We start from the raw sequence: 19408 nt of genomic DNA, 5'->3' as shown, positions 1-19408 counted from the left end.
TGTTTTGTGTATTTTAGATGCTATAAAACGTTTTTCTGATGTCAGTTAGCAAACAAAAAAAATGGTGTCGGTTGTCCTTTAACCGTCATGAATTTTAACCACGTAACAAAATAAGCGATACTTTGATCTGGAAAGACTGCTTTTGTGTGAACAGCATGATTAACTCCTCCTCCCGTGTGCATCCGAACGATATCCTGCCAACATTTTGCAGTGCGCTCGTTATAACAATGTGCTGGCGGCGGAGGTGCTGCTGGAGCGGGGCCTGAACGTCAACCTGCAGGATGAAGACCTGTGGACGGCGCTGCATGTAGCATGCGTGTGCGACCATGCCGACATGGTGCTGCTTTTGCTTCTGGTGAGAGACGCACACCACGCACGTGTACAGTACAAAGGGGAGAAGAACAGGCTTCTGTCATCGCATGCCGCCAGACTCTGGCGTAATAACAGCATGCACGGGCAAGCGTTACTAATTCAAGCGTGAAAGCTGCAATTTGTTTTCTCTTTGAATTGGACGCTGTACAAGTTCTATATTTGGTATGACACAAGTGTAATAAATAATTTGAGGTTTAGGGAAGGCGTCGGTTGAAGACACATCGTTCCTAGCGGACAAACCGAGCTCAGCTGTGGTTACTGTATTTCTTCAAATTAATAGCTGTTTTGGCAATGTCTCCAATGCTACTTTAATAAATAAAATAGGGGAGGGAAAAATGATTGTACAGAAGGAACCCACCTATTTAAAATTGTATTTTCTGTGTAGTTCTCTCTCGTTTCTATTTATAATTGTATTTTATTTATTGTATTCTATTTGTGATTGTATTCTATTTATTATAGTACCTATGCCTGTCTGTGACTGTAAAATGTCCTTGAGAGCTTTGAAAGGATTTTAAAATGTAATGCATTATTATTTATTATTATTATTATTATTATTATTATGATTATTGTTATTGTTGTTATTGTTCTATTTATTCTTCTATTTATTCTTATTATTATGATTATTAGATTTATTATTATTACTTTTTAGGACTTTATTTATTATTATTATAATTATTGTTATTGTTGTTATTATTCTATTTATTCTTCTATTTATTCTTATGATTATTAGATTTATTATTATTACTTTTTAGGACTCTAATTATTATTATTATTATTATTATTATTATTATTATTATTATTATTATTATTATTATTATTGTTATGATTATTATTGTTATTGTTGTTATTGTTCTATTTATTCTTCTATTTATTCTTATTATTATGATTATTAGATTTATTATTATTACTTTTTAGGACTTTATTTATTTATTATTATTATTATAATTATTGTTATTGTTGTTATTGTTCTATTTATTCTTCTATTTATTCTTATTATGATTATTAGATTTGTTATTATTACTTTTTAGGACTCTATTTATTATTATTATTATTATTATTATTATTATTATTATTATTGTTATGATTATTATTGTTATTGTTCTATTTATTCTTCTATTTATTCTTATTATGATTATTAGATTTATTATTATTACTTTTTAGGACTCTAATTATTATTATTATTATTATTATTATTATTATTATTATTATTATTATTCACAGAGCTCTAGCATACATTCTACACCAGGGGTGGGCAAACTTTTTGACTCGCGGGCCGCATTGGGTTCTAAAATTTGACAGAGGGGCCGGGCCAGGAGCATTTGGAGGGAGTGTTTGGGCCGGAAATACTCCGAACAAGTTATGTCCATAATTTATAAAATCACTTCAAATGACTTCGACTGAGCGTATTTTACAAAGATTCCACAGCATATAGCTATAGTTTACGTTTTAAGACTTGCGCTGAATATATGAAGTCTTGTTTTCGAGTTGATGACGATCCCCATGTGACGTCACGTTTGGACCGCCCCTGACCGAGAAAGCGACATACAATGCATTTTGGGTACTTTGTTTGGTCTGAAAACTTCGTGTTGATCTGTGTTGATGGCGAAATTAGAAGGAAAACACATACATAACGCGATGTTGAATCGTTGTGTGTTGCAACAAGACTACTATTTGATATTCGCTGACACAAATTCCCAGCTGACAAATCAGCCCATTTCCAACGGAGCTTGGGCGCAATCTTCTGCTTTTTCTGGGTGCTACATTGCTGTCATTGACGGCTCGAATTGATATGGGAGGACTCCTAGAATCAATTGCAAACATTTATGCTTTCCTCTTCAGAAGAACAAGAACAAGAAAACATCTTCTCTGAATCTGAAGCCATTGTTTTGATTCTCGAGCAAGGCAAGACGTCTTGGCGTGACGTCACGAACAGAGGGGTGGGACCTTCTGAAACTGACCATTTCCGGATTCATTTTGAAGTCATTTTTATTGGTGTTTTTCATTTAACTAAAAATATCAGCCTGCCTGATTTGGGTATTTTAGATGCTATAAAACGTTTTTCTGATGTCAGTGGGAAACAAAAACAAAAAATGGTGCCGGTTGTCCTTTAAATGTAGTATGTACAAACCTCATAGCACAGTAAAAACACTACAACCCAATTTATTAACTGTCTTTCAAATGTGAAAAATATCCCTGATCAGTTAATAAATTTGTCTCAAGGAATATGCAAGATATGGCATTTACAGACTATTTCGCAGATACTTGGAGGAGGAAATGGAAATAGATTAAAATAACATATGCACTGTGATTTATCAAGATTGCGTCTGTTTTTAATAAGTTTCCATCGAAGGGGCAAAGAAATCAACATTTATTGAAAAATGGAATCACTTTCAACATTCAAAACATATTATTACACAACGAAATATTCAAGCTCAATAATACCTACTTGTGTTAAATTCCGCCAAATCATAGATGGTTTGTCCTGACCGCGCGCTCAACAAACTCCTCACTGACGCTCTCGCCGTCACGCGCAAACAATACACGTGTACCGTCGCCGAGCACACAGACATAGGCTACCTGCAGTTGAAATTTGCATACTCGGCTCGGCAGCCAATCAGAAGCCTGCTTCTTTCTTCCGGACTTTCGCAAGCGTTACAAAGTCGTGCAATTGCATGTCATTTTCCAAAATAGATGCACAGAACCTCAAACTAGAAGAAAGATTCAAAAGAAGCTAACAACATATGTGACGCTACAAAACGTAAATTTACATTAAACCGTGACTGTAAAGTGTACGTGAGACTTATGAAAGGGGCTTAATGGCTCGTAGGAATCAATGCAAACGTTGCATTGTGCACCACAATGACAATCGACTACTGTAGCAAAATTTACAGCCATGCGCATTTGATGTAAATTAAGCAAGGTAGCATTTGAAGTTGGTGCATTCTTGATTTAAAAAAAAAACTTTATACTTTGTGACAATGTTTCTTATTGGGATTGGTCTCATTTTGCTTCAAGTTGGGAAAAATGGGGCAGGCAACTTTTCAGTTATCTGCCCTGTTGTTCGCTAGCTTTTTGTCATGAGTTTTAGACACTGTTTGTACTATAATTTGGGCAAGTTCGGCGGGCCGGATTGAAAAGCCTAACGGGCCGTATGTGGCCCGCGGGCCGTAGTTTGCCCATGCCTGTTCTACACCAGCTGCCATCTCACACATACAAAATGAAGTCAGGACGATAGGAGTAATCAGTGGAGGTGCAGGGAGTAGTCCTCTGCTCCCCCCAACCTGAGAGCAGGGGCCAATCATAGCAGAGTCCGGCACTGCCACGTCTGGACAGTAGGGATATATATATATATAGGGCCAAAACTACCAGTAAGACTTTAGTTTGCTGACGAAGCTTCTTGGATAAGAAGCGAAACATCCGACACCTTCAAAGAAGTACAGATGACGGCCGAAGAAACCTTTTCATCGACTCCTCTAAATGTTGACAAAATATAGCACTGCCATTTTGTGATTCACTGGAGACATGTACGGTTCTAAAATATTATTTCTTCTCCTCATCCTCCGGTGCGGAGTTTTGGAAATGACCCACTTTCCCAGCTTGTGACGGATGCATTTGGAATGTGTGTATTTGCCAGTCGTTTGAAGTTTGTGGCTAACGGTGAGCCCCCGGCTCCCTTTCGAGCTTAGCTTCGTATGTCTGTCTGTAGATAAAGTCGCTAGCTTGGCTTTTCAGTCGCATGGAGGTGGATCTGCTTGGAGTTAATGACCTGACACATTTATTTCACTTGTTTATTCAGTTTTTGTTCAGACATGCAGTCACATAACGGTAGCCAAATGAGTTGTTTGGCTTGTCGACCAGTTGATAGGTAAGCTGGTTCACAACTGAGTTCGACAAATTTATTTTAGGAGTGGCTCATCATGTGTGTGGGGCTTAAAGGACAACCGACGCCTCCCGACAAGTTGTGTCCATAATTTGTAAAATCACTTCAAATGACTTCTACTGAGCGTATTTTACAAAGATTCCACCGCATATAGCTATATTTTACGTTTTAAGACTCGCGCTGATTATTCCGTAAGTCTTGTTTTTGAGTTGGTGACGAGTCCTCACGTTACGTCACTGAAGGAACGCCCCTGACCGAGAAAAGGACACATTGTAGCAGTCCTTCCATCACGTCAATGCATTTTGCTGTACTTTGTTTGGTCTGAAAACTTTGTGTAGCACCAAAAAGAGGCAGAAGAGGGCGACAAAGCTCCATGTAAGGAATTAATCAGCCTGTAGAAACGCGCTGATTAATTCCTTACACGGAGCTTTGTCACCATTTTCTGCCTCTTTTTGGTGCTACATTTCCCGCCCCCAGATACCTCAAAATGGCACGGAATAAATTCTTTAATCGATTGCAAACATGTATGCTTTCCTCTTCGGAACTATTTGAATCATATTCATAACTGGATGAGTGACAAGAAAGCATATTCTCCGAATCCGAAGCCATTGTTTTGATTCTCCAGCAAGGCAAGACGTCTTGGGGTGACACCACGAACAAGGGGGCGGGACCTTCTGAAACTGGCCACTTCCTGGTTCATTTTTTTGCAGATTTTGGACACTTTGAGTCATTTTTATTGGTGTTTTGCATTTGACTAAAAATATCATACTACATGTTTTGGGTATTTTCGATGCTATAAAACGTTTTTCTGATGTCGGTGAGGAAACAGAAAAAATTGTATCGGTTGTCCTTTAATTGAATAGCCATTCAGGCAAATCGTCAATAAACAGAAGTGTGACTTTCATCTCCTAAACAACACGCTGTTCATCATATTGTCATGGTGAGCAGCACCAGGTCAGGAGTCAACTTGTTAACCTCCCCCCGTCTGCGGGGATGCTTGCCGACGCCAACTCATTCATATCTGTCATCGCTTATCATTCCAGTGCAGACACATGACTAATTCCTCCGCGTCCACAGGCCACTTGTCATAATTCCCCCGCCGCCATCTGCGTCGCCTGGTCTCGTGGCGCTTTGTGACGCTTTGAAGGAGTAGCTATTTCTTTTGTGGTGGCGCCGTCATTCTCCAGAGAGTTGAGCCATTTTACACATCGTAATCTCACATATTAGGTCGACTCAATCATCTCGACAAATAATTTTGAGGTTGCCAATGACTCGCCCCGTTATCGCATTTGTGTGTGACGATCTAATCCCATGCTTTGACTCATATTTGTTGACCATTCTTTGAATTGGATTGTATCGGATTGGATTTGCCTTTATTCGTCTCACAGTGGAGAAATGTACATTTCACAGCAGCAAAGTGATGCATCACAATGGCAAGAAAAACCCTTTTTAGGTGTCGTTTTGGTCAATGTGTATTGAAGACAATTTATTTAAATTGATTAAATTAAATGAGTTTTTAAATTATATAACACGGTTATAAAAAATAGTTTTAACATATGTTAAATCAACCCCAAAAATACAATGTGTATCTCCATCTATTTCTTTTCTTCGGCTAATCCCCTGAGAAAAAGCATGAGATAACGAAAATTTATGAAAATTATATGTAAAAAATACATTAGAAAATAATGAATAAATAAATAACTAATTAGATAAATACATGGATGAATGAATAAATACAATTAATAAATCAATCAATTAATTAATTAAAATATAAATATAAATAAATAAATACATACAAATATAAATAAATACATACAAATATAAATAAGTACATTCGTATAAACTACATATACAGAAATGAATGAATGAATGAATGAATGAATAACACTCTCGAGGACTTGCACACTGCAAGAATCCAAAACTAGGGCGCGGAAAATCCTACTGGACCCTCCGCACCCTGCCCACCACCTTTTCCAGCTACTCCCCTCAGGCAGGCGCTACCGATCCATGCGCACCAAATCCAGCAGACATTTAAACAGCTTCTTCCCCCAAGCCATTAACTCTTTGAACTCTTTCAACAGTAGCCAAAATGGAACTGTATAGTGCCATTTAGCAGTTTTTTTTTGACGACGATACTAGTGCAGCGTGTTCTACCGGAAACAAATTCCTTGTGTGTTCTACATACTTGGCAATAAAGATGATTCTGATTCTAAATAAATAAATGAATGAATGAATGAATGAATGAATGAATGAATGAATGAATGAATGAATGAACGAATGAACGAACGAACGAAACTACAATAATACCTACAATTTTTCGAAAACTACAATAATACCAGTAACCCCTGTAATCTATTTCATTCACAATGAAGCAGTCACCATTTTTAAAAATTTGTTATTCATTATTAGTGCCGTAAATTAGGATTAGCCTTTATTCGTCTCGCAGTGGAGAAATGTACATTTCACAGCAGCAAAGTGATGGAACGAAAAGGAAAGGAAGAAGTAGAAAACAAAATACAGGAGCTGCTCCAAAGGCAGCCGTGTAAACTCTCAGTCGTGCAGGAGTGATCCATCGATGAAAAGGTTTCTTCAGCCGTCATCTGTACTTCTTTGAAGGTGTCGGACGTTTAGCTTCTTATCCAAGATGCTTCGTCAGCGAATTAAAGTCTTGCTGGTAGTATCGGCCCTATATATATATATATATATCCCTACTGTCCAGACATGGCGGTGCCGGACTCTGCTATGATTGGTCCCTGTTCTCAGGTGGGTGGAGCAGAGGACTACTCCCTGCAGCTACACTGATTACTTCTATTGTCCTGCCTGAGTATGAGGTCTACGACAGACAGGCCTGATTGCCCCATTTGCTCCGGTATCACCTCAACAGACTTGTTACACGTTCAACTGTCGGGTGTATAGAAAATAAGATGATTGGGAAATGTGGCCACTTGAAAGACCGCGCTGTTTATTGTCACAGCTCATTTCGAAATCATTTCACCGCACAATATATTGCAAATATAAAAGTTTATACACGCATTGAGTATACACTGTATCCATTGTAAGTGTCAAGGGATCGCGTCGTCCACCTCGAATCCCATTGATGGATTCTTGACCCGGAGGCGAATGGTGAGGGTTTGCTTTACAGCCCACCCAGCGCCACAAACACTTACAGGCGCACAAAAGGCAGACGAACCAAGCAGTCGGTTTTATGAGGAGGGTGATTGGTTTTCGCCGGGGCGTCAAGCACAAATTTAAGAGACATATTGTCGGTTGGTATTGAATCCGAGTTCCAAGAGTGGTGGTGCGCGGAGAATTTTTCCTCAATAATGTTCCATAAACGTTTTTGTTAACCCTCATAAATCAAGCAAAATTGGCTTAATGTGAGTTGAAACGATGAAGTGATGGCATTAAATCTTCTGGCGCAGCTTGTGTTAAAAAAAGAGTTTGTTTGAAAATTTGCAATTTTTTTGTTTACAAAATAAATCTCTGTTGCATGAATCAATGAGGAGGTTTTCAACTACTTAATGGACGATTCGTAAATCCCTTTCATGCTGCATCACTCGGTCATTATGATTCAGTTAGCTGGGTATAGCTAATAAAAGTACAGTGATACCTCGGTTTACGAACCCCTTGGTTTACGAACTTTTCGGTTTACGAACGTTAAATTTATGAAAATTTTACCTTGGCATACGAACTATTTTTTTGGGATACACACGGAGCTGCCACAATGAGTGATGTGCCGTTCGCGAACGAGCCGTTCTCATAAAAGAAAATGACAGCCGGCTTGTTTTGGTCCTCTATTCCCCGCCCCCAGTCTTCGGTTAAAGCCACGTGATTGGTCGAGAGCGCAGCAGTTGGTTTAAACATTAAAGAGACAGGCAAACAGAGAGAGCGTGACAACATGGATTGAAAACAGTGACATTTGAACTCGTTTCAACTTTGATAGTTCCAAGGCAGAGTGTAGACTGCAAGATTAAAATTCCCATCAATCACGCTCCACAAATAACCCGCATTAGCTATCAGTTCAATTTGATATGAAAAGACAAGCAAGGGAACCAGCTATTAATGATGTTCTAGTGTGTCTGCTTGCATCTGTAGCTTTTGCAATATCACAACTTTCAAGATATACAACCCAGACCTCCTTGAGACACTTTATGCAAAAAGCTATCCATTCCATCAAGCCATCAACGACCATCATAAAGGTAAATAAAACGACTTTATTATACAGGACAGTTTATTTCTTTAATTATAATAACATAGCACATTTATTATACATAAAATAAGCCACATTTTGTGTAGTTTTAAGGCTTAGAAAAGTAGAAAATTATGTTTTATGGGAACCTGGGAACGGATTATTCTCATTTTAATGGTTTTATATGAGAAATTCATTTTTGGGATACACACATTTCGCCGTACACACTCTGTCTGGGAACTAATTAAGTTCATAAGCCAAGGTATGACTGTACTCACTTAAGGAGACCCTCCTAACTCCCCCACCAGCCATTAACGTGATCAGACCTGGATCTTATGATGATCGTTCCTTCTGTTTGCCTTTTAATGTTCTTGTCAAACAATTCATATGGCGATGTGTGCCAATGTATATTATTTTTTACTGCTTCACATTTTGTATCACACATGCACATCACCTTAGTTTAATAGCTAATGAAGACGACCAAAGCGATGCAATTTATCAAGACCACATTGCGAGTCGTTAATGACGCCCGAAGAGAGGGTATGTTTGAAAAACCCTCCAGTGTAATCCTTATCGCGTAAACACAAACGCACATTCATCTTCTCACCTAACCCAGCATTAACCCTGAATTTTTATATGTAATGAGATTTTCAGCGATGTGAGCTCTCCTCGTATCAGGTGAAAATGAAGATACAGTTAGAATACCAAGGTCAAACCGAATTCGCTTCAGGATGTTGTTCTTTTTATACTTTGTTAATTTCATTCAAATGTTTTTTATCAAGGAAATGATAAAAGGACACATGAGTTCAAGTATCACCCACTTGATAAAGTTGTGTCATTACTACGGTACAAATCAGTAACGGGGAATGCGTATGTCCCCTGGGCCTTCAGTAGTGCTACTTCTGAATTAATTTAAGCTGTGCCTGTCAATACAATGTGCGGTGTGATTTATTAGAGGGTCCCGTTAGCCATGACAAACCCCTTGGCTTACGAACTTTTTTTTTATGAACGTTCAATTTATGAACATTTTACCTTGGCATACGAACTATTTTTCAGGATACACACGGAGCTGCCACAATGAGTGATGTGTCGTTGGTGAACGAGCCCGTTAAAGCCACGTGATTGGTCAAGAACGCAGCAGTCAGGGGAGGTGGTTTAAACATTAAAGAGAAAGGCAGACGACAGAGCGAGAGTGACGAAATTGATAGAAAACAGTGAAATTTGATCTTGTTTCAACTTTGACAGTTCAAAGGCAGAGTGTAGACTGCAAGGTTAAAATTCCCATCAATTAGGCTCCACAAATAACCCGTACAAGCCATCTGTACACTTGATGCAAAAAGCTATCAACCGGGTAAACTAAACGCTATTGATGAAGAACTAGGTAAAATTATCGCAGAGAAAGCACCTACAAGGGAAGCTACGTTCCTCATCAAATGTTTAATGCTGATGAAAGCGGCCACTCCATTCCATCAAGCCATCAACGACCATCACAAAGGTAAATTAAACGACTTTATTATATAGTACAGTTTATTCCTTTAATTATAATACCATAGCACGTTTATTATACATAAAATAAGGTATCTTTTGTGTAGTTTTAAGGCTTAGAAAATTAGAAAGTAGAAAATTATGTTTTATGGGGACCTGGGAACGGATTATTCTCATTTTAATGGATTCCTATGGGAAATTATTTTTTGGGATACACACCGTCTGGGAACCAATTCATTTCGCAAGCCAATTTATCACTGTATTCCACTGTTATTTCCTAGAATATACCCCGACTCATGTCTTCTGTTCCTCCTCCTGCATATTGTTTCTTGTTCTTCAACAGGGTGGGGTGAACGCTCTGCTCCAGGACGTGGAAGGGAACGTTCCTCTGGCCTACGCCTCTGAGGGAACCGAGAGCCGCTATGTTCTCCAAAAACACTTGGAAGAAAACGGTAGAAGACATTTGTTGCTCTTATTGTTGCTTCTCACCGCAGACAAAAGGGCAAATGTCTGACACATTTGCACATTTTCGAGTCAAAAGCAAATCAGTGACAGATCCCCTGGGCCTTCAGTAGTTAATAAATTATATATTTTTTTACATTAAATTTGTTAATAAAAAAAATACCCCAAATGTACTTAATTTATTAATTAACTAAAAAATCAAATTTGATTTTATTTAAAAATGTACTGATTAAGTACATTTGTTTAATTAACAAATTTAATTGAAAAAATATATCTATATTTTTTTATTAAATTTGTTAATTAAAAAATATAATTAATAAATTAAGTACGTTTTTTTAATTAACAAATGTAATGAAAAAAAAATAATAATAATAATAATTATTATTATTATATATATATATATATATATATATATATAGTAAAGTCTCGTTATATCGATATCGGATATATCGATAGTCCCGGTTATATCGATATTTTTTCGGACTCCCTTGAATATCGATATAACGAGACTTTACTGTATAGCTATATATATATACAGTAAAGTCTCGTTATATCGATATTCTCGGGAGTCGGAAAAAATATCGATATAACCGGACTATCGATATATCCGATCCTGCGGCATGTAAATTTTCTCCTCGCGTTCATATAAATAGTATCGTAATAAGCAGTACTATCGATATAACCGATATCGATAAAACGAGACTTTACTGTATATATATATATTTTAATTAAATTTGTTAATTAAAAAATGTACTTAATTTATTAATGAATTAAGTTCCTCTTCAGAACTATTTGAATCATATTCATAACTGGATGAATAACAAGAAAGCATCTTCTCCAAATCTGAAGCCATTTTTTTGATTCTCGAGCAAGACAAGACGTCCTGGCGTGACGTCACGAACGAGGGGGCGGGACCTTCTGAAACTTACCATCTCCGAGGTCATTTTGAAGTAGTTTTGGGACACTTTAACTCATTTTTATTGGTGTTTTACATTTGACTAAAAATATCAGCCTGTGTGTTTTGGGTATTTTAGATGCTATAAAACGTTTTTCTGATGTCAGTTAGGACACAAAAAATGGTGTCGGTTGTCCTTTAAAGTGGTCTTTTTTTTTGGTTTTTGTTTTACATCGACCCTCAAGGACTAAATGTGGTTAGAAACATGCACAGCATGTAATGATCCTCCGTAGGCCTACCATAAAGCTCCACGTGACAAGACCACAAAACCCTTCAAGACTTAAGTGCGCACGTGCACACACACGTACCCACCAACGCACACTCGCTCACACAAACCAGTCCGTTTCTGCACTGAGCCATTTATAGTAATTTATGGCTACTTCACTCAGCTTTTGTTCGCCAAACCCCGAAGTGATCACATCCCTGCTGTAGTACTTTTCACCCCCAACCACCACCACGACCACAAACACCACCCAACACATGGCATGCTGAGCCTGTGTTGCTATGGAAACTTTGCTTCATGACAAAAACTACCCATGTGCAGGAGTTTCTATTTGATGTATATGCTTGCGATATTCATTTTTAGTTCCAAGACTTTGCTGTGTGATCGAAAGATAGCTTGAAACAAATAAACAAAAAAAAAAATATCATAAAATGATATCTTAAAATAGCGTAGCAGACGTGCACATTATTACTTTACTTTATTGTAGTGCCTTATAATGTGGTGTGCCTTATATTTGGAAAATTATTTTCATTCATTGAAGATGTGGTTTATGGTCCGATGCGCCTTATATACTGTATGTATATATTAGCTATCTATTCCCTAGCTATTAGCTATCTATTCGCTGGCTAATGGCTATCTATTCGCTGGCTATTGGCAAGCTATTCGCTTGCTAATAGATATCTATTCGCTGGCGAGTGGCTATCTATTCGCTGGGGAATGGCTATCTATTTGCTAGCTATTAGCTATCTATTCGCTAGCTAGCTAGCTTGCTATCTATTTGAGTTACTTCTGGGTTGAGTGAACGCTGGCGCGTGTGGCTGCCGCTGCTCTCACACAGTAAAAAACGTATCCCGTGACCTTAAGGTGATTATAAATTAAATGTATTATTATTTTTATTATTATTTTTTTATTGTTGTTGTTGTTATTATTATTAATTGAGCAGATGTAGGCAATCCATCAGCTATACCTCGTTCAAGACGTCTTGAAAATCTATTATCTGGCTATCTTGAGACACTTTATGCAAAAGCCTATCCATTCCATCAAGCCATCAGCAACCATCACAAAGGCAAATAAAACGATTTTATTATACAGTATAGTTTGTTTCTTTATTTATAATACCATAGCACATTTATTATACATGAAATAAAGTATATTTTGTGTAGTTTTAAGGCTTAGAAAAGTAGAAAAATTATGTTTTATGGGGACCTGGGAACGGATTATTCTCATTTTAATGGTTTCCTATGGGAAATTAATTTTTGGGATACACATTTTTCGCCTTACACACTGTGTCTGGGAACCAATTACGTTCGTAAGGCAAGCTTACGAGCTCACTGTACTTGTTTTTGTGTGACAGGTGTGGATGTATCATCGATGCATAACATGAGGACAAAAAGACCCAACGGCATGCTCTCAGATATTCGACAGCTTGTAGCCATAGGGGCGGATCTCAATCAACCCAATGACGAAGGGGTGACCTTGGTAAGTGTCTTTCGTGCATCCTGTCTATTTTTTTGGGCTGGTTTGGACCTAACGAATTGAACCTGTCCACCTTTTGAAAGCTTCACATTGCCTGTGCCAGTGGCTATCGGGATGTGGTGGCTGCGTTGTTAGAAAACGGGGCAGATCCTCATCCTGTGGCTCATAACTTTTGGACACCCCTGCATCTGGCTGCTAAATATGGACAGGTAAAAAAAAAAATCTGTTCTTTTGCATGAGATTCCTTACTATGCACGCCCTATTGATCAAGTTGCATTGGAATAATAGGAGAAGTATTGATGGATTGTTTCTTGTGACAAAGTGGCCTGCAGTCACTCTGCACACTTTCTGATAAACGGCCTTCCTTTTGTGTCCATTGATCCGCAGCTGCATGGCGTTTAGATTCGGCGATGCATTTTAGATTAGCTTTTTCATGCTCTCTTAAAGGACAACCGACACCTCCGGACAAGTTGTGTCCATAATTTGTAAAAACACTTCAAATGACTTCTACTGAGCGTATTTTACAACTATTCCACCGCATACAGCTGTATTTTACGGTTCAAGACTCCCACTGAATTTTCCGGAAGTCGTGTTTTTGAGTTGGTGACGAGTCCTGACGACACGTCACGGAAGGAACACCCCTGATCGAGAAAGGACACACTGTAGCAGTCCTTTCATCGCGTCAATGCATTTTGCGGTACTTTGTTTGGTCTGAAACTTTGTGTTGATGGCGAAATTAGAAGGAAAACACACAAATAACGCGATGGTGAATCGTTGTGTGTTGCAGCAAGACAACTACAGTAAAGTCTCGTTATATCGATATCGGATATATCGATAGTCCCGGTTATATCGATACTATTTCTATGCACGCACGGAGAAAATTACATGCAAACAGGGTCGGATATATCGATAGTCCCGGTTATATCGATATTTTTTCGGACTCCCTTGAATATCGATATAACGAGACTTTACTGTATTTGATAATCGCTGACAAAAATTCCCAGGAGACAAATAAGCCCATTTCCACGGAGCTTTGTCGCCATCTTCTGCCTTTTTTGGGTGCTACATTGCTGTAATTGTCGGCTCGAATTGATATGGGAGGACTCCTTTAATTGATTGCAAACATGTATGCTTTCCACTTCAGAACTATTTGAATCATATTCATAACTGGATGAATAACAAGAAAGCATCTTCTCCGAATCTGAAGCCATTGTTTTGATTCTAGAGGAAAGCAAGACGTCTTGCTGTGACACCACAAACAAGGGGGCGGGACCTTCTGAAACTGGTCACTTTCGGGTTCAATTTGAAGTCGTTTTTAGACACTTGAAGTCATTTTTATTGGTGTTTTGCATTTGACTAAACATAACATATTGCATGTTTTGGGTATTTTAGATGCTATAAAACGCTTTTCTGATGTTAGTTAGGAAACAAAAAAGTGTTGTCGGTTGTCCTTTAAAGAAGGAAAGGACATTTTTTGCAAAGATACAGAGGAAAGCTGATTGGATCTGATGCTCTGAAGTAGAAAGAAGCGGATTACTGCACACTCATCGTGATTTTTCTAATTACATTTCTGCGCCTTGGTCTTGTATGCTGACGAAAAGATTATATGCATATTTAGTATCACTCCCAACTTTAGTTTCATTTTGCCAAAAAACACTTTTTTTGTCCTTCACGTTAACATAAGATTGTGGACTTTGTGGACAAAATTTTCTTCTGAGTGAACTCACAAGTGAGCCATTTCAGTTATAAATAAATCGGGTTGTTGTGGCTATCACGGCTGACACAGTCATGTCGATAAACAGAAAGGTGCGTTTTGCTGTTCATAACAAACAGTTGCCTGGAAACATTGACGGCCAAGTGTAACTCTAGCCGGTGCAGAAAACCCAAAGACCCCCTGCGCAATGTTGCAAACACTCCCCACTCTCAACCTTTAAAGGACAACCGCCACCATTTTTTTTTTGTTTCCTAACTGACATCAGAAAAACGTTTTATAGCATCTAAAATACCCAAAACACGCAGGCTGATATTTTTAGTCAAATGCAAAACACCAATAAAAGTGAGTTAAAGTGTCCCAAAACTACTTCAAAATGACCCCGGAGATGCCGAGTTTCAGAAGGTCGCGACCCCTTGTTCGTGATGTCACGCCAGGACGTCTTGCCTTGCTCTAGAATCAAAACAATGGCTTCAGATTTGGTGAAAATGCTTTCTTGTTACTTTTCTAGTTATGAACATGATTCAAATAGTTCTGAAGAGGAAAGCATACATGTTTGCAATCGATTAAAGAAGTCCTCCCATATCAAGTCAAGCCGTCAGGACTCCAATGTAGCGTCCCAGAAAATGCACAAGATGGCGCCCAATCTCCGTTGGAAATGGGTTGATTTGTCTGCTGGGAATTTGTGTCAACTAGTATCAACTAGTAGTCTTGGTGCAACACACAACGATTAACCATCGCGTTATTTATGTGTTTTGCTTCTAATTTTGCCATCAACACAAAGTTTTCAGACCAAACAAAGTACCCCAAATGCATTGTGTGTCGCTTTCTCGGTCAGGGACGCTCCCTACGTGACGTCACGTCAGGCATCGTCATCAACTCGAAAACAAGACTTCCTGAATATTCGGCGCAAGTATTAAAATGTAAAATATAGCTATATGCCGTGAAATCTTTGTAAAATACGCTCAGTAGAAGTCATTTGAAGTGATTTTATAAATTATGGACACAACTTGTCTGGCGGCGTCGGTTGTCCTTTAAGATATATGACCCTATTGCCGTAGTTAATTAAACTTCACACATCCTTTATAGAGATCAGTGAGAGCACTGGTGACCTCTACGGAAGAAGTTTTCTTTCATTGTATGCGAAGGGATCAAAAATGGCTTTTAATGAACATTTTTTTTTCAGATTATGATCTGGTGAACTCTCCAGGGAACTATTTGTGCCATTACAAAATACAATTTTAAATCGATCCGTTTTAAGCGAAAATTATTTTCCATTAAGTTTTGTAATTATTTTGATGCATCTGAGTGGAAAATGTTAATGGGAGAAACAAAACTGGCTCCGCTCCACTGGTAATTATGACCAAGTGAAATGAAAATGAATCGCTTTAAGAACTAACACAAGCATACACACAAGAAGACTGCAAGTCAAAGGTAATGAGCACCAGGATGGTAGGCTTCATCTCACGATGACACGGTACTTCTTTTTGAAAGTCTGGTGTCAAATATGTGCGGCCCGGTAGTCAAGTGGTTAGCAGCACAGATTAAATTAATGTCCTATTGGACATTAATGAATGGAAAGACAATTGACAACAGACAATACAGTAATGTCTCGTTATATCGATATCGGATATATCGATAGTCCCGGTTATATCGATACTATTTCTATGCACGCACGGAGAAAATTACATGCAAACAGGGTCGGATATATCGATAGTCCCGGTTATATCGATACTATTTCTATGCACGCACGGAGAAAATTACATGCAAACAGGGTCGGATATATCGATAGTCCCGGTTATATCGATATTTTTTCGGACTCCCTTGAATATCGATATAACGAGACTTTACTGTACATGTAATTTCTGAATGGAAATTGAGGTAGTGTCGTATGTAAAGTGACGTAGTGTAGTAATGCAAAAACAAAAACAAAAAGGTTGAAGTCATAGAGAAAAATATAGTTCAGGATGATAGTACAGCGTGTACACAGAGTTCGCTGAGTGTGGCAGTGGGTAGGGGCAGGGGAGGCAGGGCTGGGAGGGAGTTGAGTTCTGCGGGTGAGGCGGGTTGTTGTAAATGTCCTGAAATGGGGGAGGGGGGGCAGACTCCAATGATCTTCTCAGCTGTCCTCACGATGCGCTGCAGAGTCTTACGGCAGGATGCTCTCGATGGTACCGCGGTAGATGGGGGTCGTGATGGGGATCGGGGATCCAGCTCTTCTGAGCTTACAATAATAATGTTAACAACAATAATAATGATGATCTTACTATGTCCGATTGTGTTGAACAAAAATGCCCCTGAGGACTTTATCAGTAAATATAATACATCCATTTACAGTAAAGTCTCGTTATATCGATATCGGATATATCGATAGTCCCGGTTATATCGATACTATTTCTATGCACGCACGGAGAAAATTACATGCAAACAGGGTCGGATATATCGATAGTCCCGGTTATATCGATATTTTTTCGGACTCCCTTGAATATCGATATAATGAGACTTTACTGTATTTAGGTATACTATGATATGAAATATGCAATTTATTGTGCTGTTTATGTAAGATATATGGCAACATATATCGTGCATTTTATTTATTTATGTATTTATTTATTTGTTTATTATGGCGTCCCTAACAGATGAGCATCATTTGTCTACTTCTGAAGCATGGAGCCAACCCCACGTTGTTGAACTGCAACCAAGACAAGCCCTCAGGTTACACACATGCACACACGTACACACACACACACACACACACACACACACACACACACACACACACACACACACACATGTACACACACACACACACACACACACACACACACACACAGCTTTTACATGGATTTAACAATCGTTCTGCTGGTGTTAAATGGACAAAAAAAGGCGAATTAGTCATTGAGTGGGAAAAGAATCTTTTAAAATCTTTAAAGGACAACCGACACCATTTTTTTTGTTTCCTAACTGACATCATAAAAACGTTTTATAGCATCTAAAACACCCAAAACACGCAGGCTGATATTTTTAGTCAAATGCAAAACACCAATAAAAATGACTTCAAGTGCCCAAACTCTGCAAAAAAAATGAAACCGGAAGTAGCCAGTTTCAGAAGGTCCCGCCCCCTTGTTCGTGACGTCACGCAAAGACGTCTTGCCTTGCTCGAGAATCAAAACAACAGCTTCAGATGCTTTCTTGTTCCTCATCCAGTTATGAATATGATTCAAATAGTTCTGAAGAGGAAAGCATAAATGTTCGCAATCGATTAAAGAAGCACTCCTCAAATCATTTTGAGGCGTCTGGACTCCAATATAGCGTCCCAGAAAATGCGCAAGATGGCGCTCAAGCTCCGTTGGAAATCAAATAGTAGTCTTGGTGCAACACACAACGATTCACCATCGCATTATTTGTGTTTTCCTTCTAATTTCACCATCAACACGGATCAACATGAAGTTTTCAGACTATTATTTGATACTAGCGAACACAAATCAGCCCATTTCCAATGGAGCTTGGGCGCCATCTTGTGCATTTTCCGGGACGCTACATTGGAGTCCAGACACCTCAAAGTGATCCGGAAGGACTTCTTTAATCGATTGCAAACATTTATGCTTTCCTCTTCGGAACTATTTGAATCATATTCATAACTGGATGAGTAACAAGAAAGCATCTTCTCCGAATCTGAAGCCATTGTTTTGAATCTCGAGCAAGGGAAGACGTCATTTTCAAGTAGTTTTGGGACAGTTCAAGTCATTTTTATTGGTGTTTTGCATTTGACTAAAATATCAGCCTGCGTGTTTTGGATATTTTAGATACTATAAAACGTTTTTCTGATGTCAGTTAGGAAACAAAAAAAATGGCGTCAGTTGCCCTTTAACAAATCAATCGACCCTACATAGTCCCAAAATGTATGTCACAACCCCCTCTTCTTGAGTCTTCCGCTTATCATCCCTCACAACCGTGAAAGTCTCTTGATTTTGATTTTTAACTCGTCAGACATTGCTGCATCAGAGCCCATAGCTGACTTACTGCTGAGTGGTGAGACCTCCTGGCTGCAAAAGCTAAAGGACCCCCACATCCCTCTGCTCTCCACAGACCAACACGATGATGGCGGATCGCATGATCTCAACACCGCTGTCAAAAAATTGTAGGTGACATCCTGAACGTCTTCATCTATGTTTTCCCTCGCTTTGAAAAGGGACCGTCACGGCCTTTATTTACCTCACAGGAACTTTCTGGGCATCCCGATAGCGAAGCGGGACAGCCTCCTCGAGAAGTGGGCCATGTTTCGAGAGGCGGATGGGGCGCTCAGCCGGCAGCCTTCGCTGGATAACATCCTGGATGGCCCCGCCAGTTTAGGGACAACCAAACTGGAACAGGCAATTTGCTTTTTTTTTTTGGCCACTCTGAGTCTTCAGAACAGGGTCACTTGTCAATCTAAGATGAGACACGGTGGTAAACTGGGACACCACATTTAATAGAGGAATTATGGTACGATCTTATCTTGGGGTATACAGTGATACCTTGGCTTACGAACTTAATTGGTTCCCAGACAGAGTTTGTAAGGTGAAAAGTGTGTATCCCAAAAAGTAATTTCCCATAGGAAACCATTACAATGAGAATAATCCGTTCCTAGGTCCCCATAAAACATAATTTTCTGC

The 19408-nt window shown here is 38.8% G+C and overlaps 1 protein-coding gene across 5 annotated transcripts in view; it reads left to right on the top strand.

Annotated features, from left to right (window-relative positions):
• myo16 (myosin XVI) overlaps window positions 1-19408 on the top strand; it is a 101981-nt gene that overhangs the window by 18644 nt on the left and 63929 nt on the right. For 4 of the 5 annotated variants that reach the window (XR_016115799.1, XM_089002779.1, XM_089002780.1 and 1 more), the window contains exons 4-10: window positions 212-355; window positions 10270-10378; window positions 12921-13045; window positions 13126-13251; window positions 17393-17468; window positions 18744-18894; window positions 18976-19126. Coding sequence is in view for 4 of the 5 variants with exons in the window: in XM_089002779.1 (XP_088858905.1) it covers window positions 212-355; window positions 10270-10378; window positions 12921-13045; window positions 13126-13251; window positions 17393-17468; window positions 18744-18894; window positions 18976-19126 (882 nt within the window). In the remaining variant the exon portion in view is untranslated. The remainder of the gene's footprint in view (window positions 1-211; window positions 356-10269; window positions 10379-12920; window positions 13046-13125; window positions 13252-17392; window positions 17469-18743; window positions 18895-18975; window positions 19127-19408) is intronic. The other variant, XM_089002781.1, reaches the window with a different exon arrangement.

The sequence above is a fragment of the Hippocampus bargibanti genome, linkage group LG08, assembly GCF_051943395.1.
Source record: "Hippocampus bargibanti isolate YZ-2025 linkage group LG08, ASM5194339v1, whole genome shotgun sequence".
NCBI classification, from domain to species: Eukaryota; Metazoa; Chordata; class Actinopteri; order Syngnathiformes; family Syngnathidae; genus Hippocampus; species Hippocampus bargibanti.
Note: the sequence above shows the minus strand (reverse complement) of the source record. Positions and strands in the feature narration are given on the sequence as shown.